The sequence below is a fragment of the Cariama cristata genome, unplaced genomic scaffold (genome assembly GCF_000690535.1).
Source record: "Cariama cristata isolate BGI_N322 unplaced genomic scaffold, ASM69053v1 Scaffold30501, whole genome shotgun sequence".
Lineage (NCBI taxonomy): Eukaryota > Metazoa > Chordata > Aves > Cariamiformes > Cariamidae > Cariama > Cariama cristata.
The window spans coordinates 1-1,521 of NW_009601449.1; the positions used below are offsets into that span (position 1 = coordinate 1).

At 55.3% G+C, this 1,521-nt stretch overlaps 1 protein-coding gene across 1 annotated transcript; it reads right to left on the reverse strand.

Annotated features, from left to right (window-relative positions):
* Positions 1-136: 136 nt before the first annotated feature.
* LOC104169530 (ras-related protein Rab-26-like) lies at positions 137-1,344 on the reverse strand (the record flags this gene model as incomplete). The annotated part of the gene is made up of 4 exons (XM_009710467.1): positions 137-239; positions 521-597; positions 1,052-1,108; positions 1,264-1,344. Coding segments are annotated over 4 exons (318 nt in total), but the record flags the coding sequence as incomplete, so codon positions are not given.
* Positions 1,345-1,521: the final 177 nt, after the last annotated feature.

Consider the following 1,521-nt stretch of genomic DNA (forward strand, 5'->3'; position numbering starts at 1 on the left):
TCCATTCCCCACGTCCCAGCTCACCTTGTAGGCAGATACAGACACGACAGACAGACATGCACACATTGTCCACGAGGAGAGAGAGCGCAGCGCACAAACACTTGGCATGAGTCTCTGTACAAATGCACCGAGCGCATTAGGACCTGCAGCAGCCCGAGCCTCTCACTTCCTTCTTCACGTAGTCGTGGAGCTTGAATTTGGGCTCGTTGGGCAGCTTCAGGGACCTGTGCTTCAGTTCCCTGTGGGAAGGGGAAAAAAGACGTTACTTTGCCTACGCTGCCTGCTTAGAAGCTGCCTGGCCCAGCTCAGTTGAACTCGACTTGGTCTAGATGGTTTGCTAAAGCTCCCCCGATGAGATATTTCATATCTCACATGAGATACCAAGTACTTGCCAGCACAAGAGCTGAAGGTGGGAGCCCAGGGAATGAAAAGGTGGGTGACAGTGCCAGCCTTTATCTCAAAAACTGCTGTCCCCACCGCGGGAGAGGTGCCCAGCACAGCCACCGCACCAGTCACTTACTTTGCAATCGCTGTGAACGCTAATTCAACGTTGAGGCCACTTTTTGCGCTGGTCTCCATAAAGGGCACGCCGTATTCCTGCGGGACAAGACACATCGGTGTCAGAAATGTCACCTGGGGTGTTCCCAGGGACTCGGGGGCTCCCGGCTCACACCGAGCCCCAGCCGAAATCAGTGCCTGCCGCAGGAGCCGATACCCGGCCTGGGAGAGGAGCTCTGCCACGGTGGGCAGCAAAAAGCTGAGTGAGGTTTCACAGCTCAGGCGTTCCTTACACAACTTCAGAAATCATTTTTGAGGATAAAGAAGCAAAAAATGTTAGTGGAAGCTTAGAGGAAGCCAAGCAGATGAGGAAGAGGAGACCAAGAGAAGGGAAGAAAAGCAAAGTGCTCCCAGACGTATTTTGGGTCAGACTGGTCTCCAGTTAGCCATGTCACTGGTGTACATCACCGAGTACACATTGACACGCTCGCTACACCCTCAGTCAGAGCTCGTAACAACCAACTCCGCTCCAGCAGACGGACACCTCACGTACCTTGGCTAATTTTTCTCCATCTTCCCTTTTCACCACTCTGTCCTGGGCTGAATCCACCTGCCGACAGTAACGGCAAAGAGCAATTTGGGATGACTTGGAAGGTCACCAGTAGGCAACCCCCATGTCCCCGTATGCCCTCCCAGGCTTCCCTGCCCGTGGCTGCAGCGCAGCCCCCTGAGCGGGGGAAGAGGAGGCTCTGGGGCCAGGCTCACCTTGTTTCCCAGTAACATGAGGACCACATCTTGCTGTGCGTATTCATGAATTTCTGTCAGCCAAGCCTGGAGGGAGACAGCCAGAGAGAGGGGTTAGCAACAGCGCCGGGGGGAGGAGGATGAAGAGGATGAGGATGGGGAGCTGCCCCAGTCACCCTCTGTGGGAAACGCTGCCATCCCCGAGCAATACTGGGGGCATTGCGTGGACACCGGGAGGAGGTGGCTGGGGGTTAGATGCAAAACCAAAAGCCCAGCTCA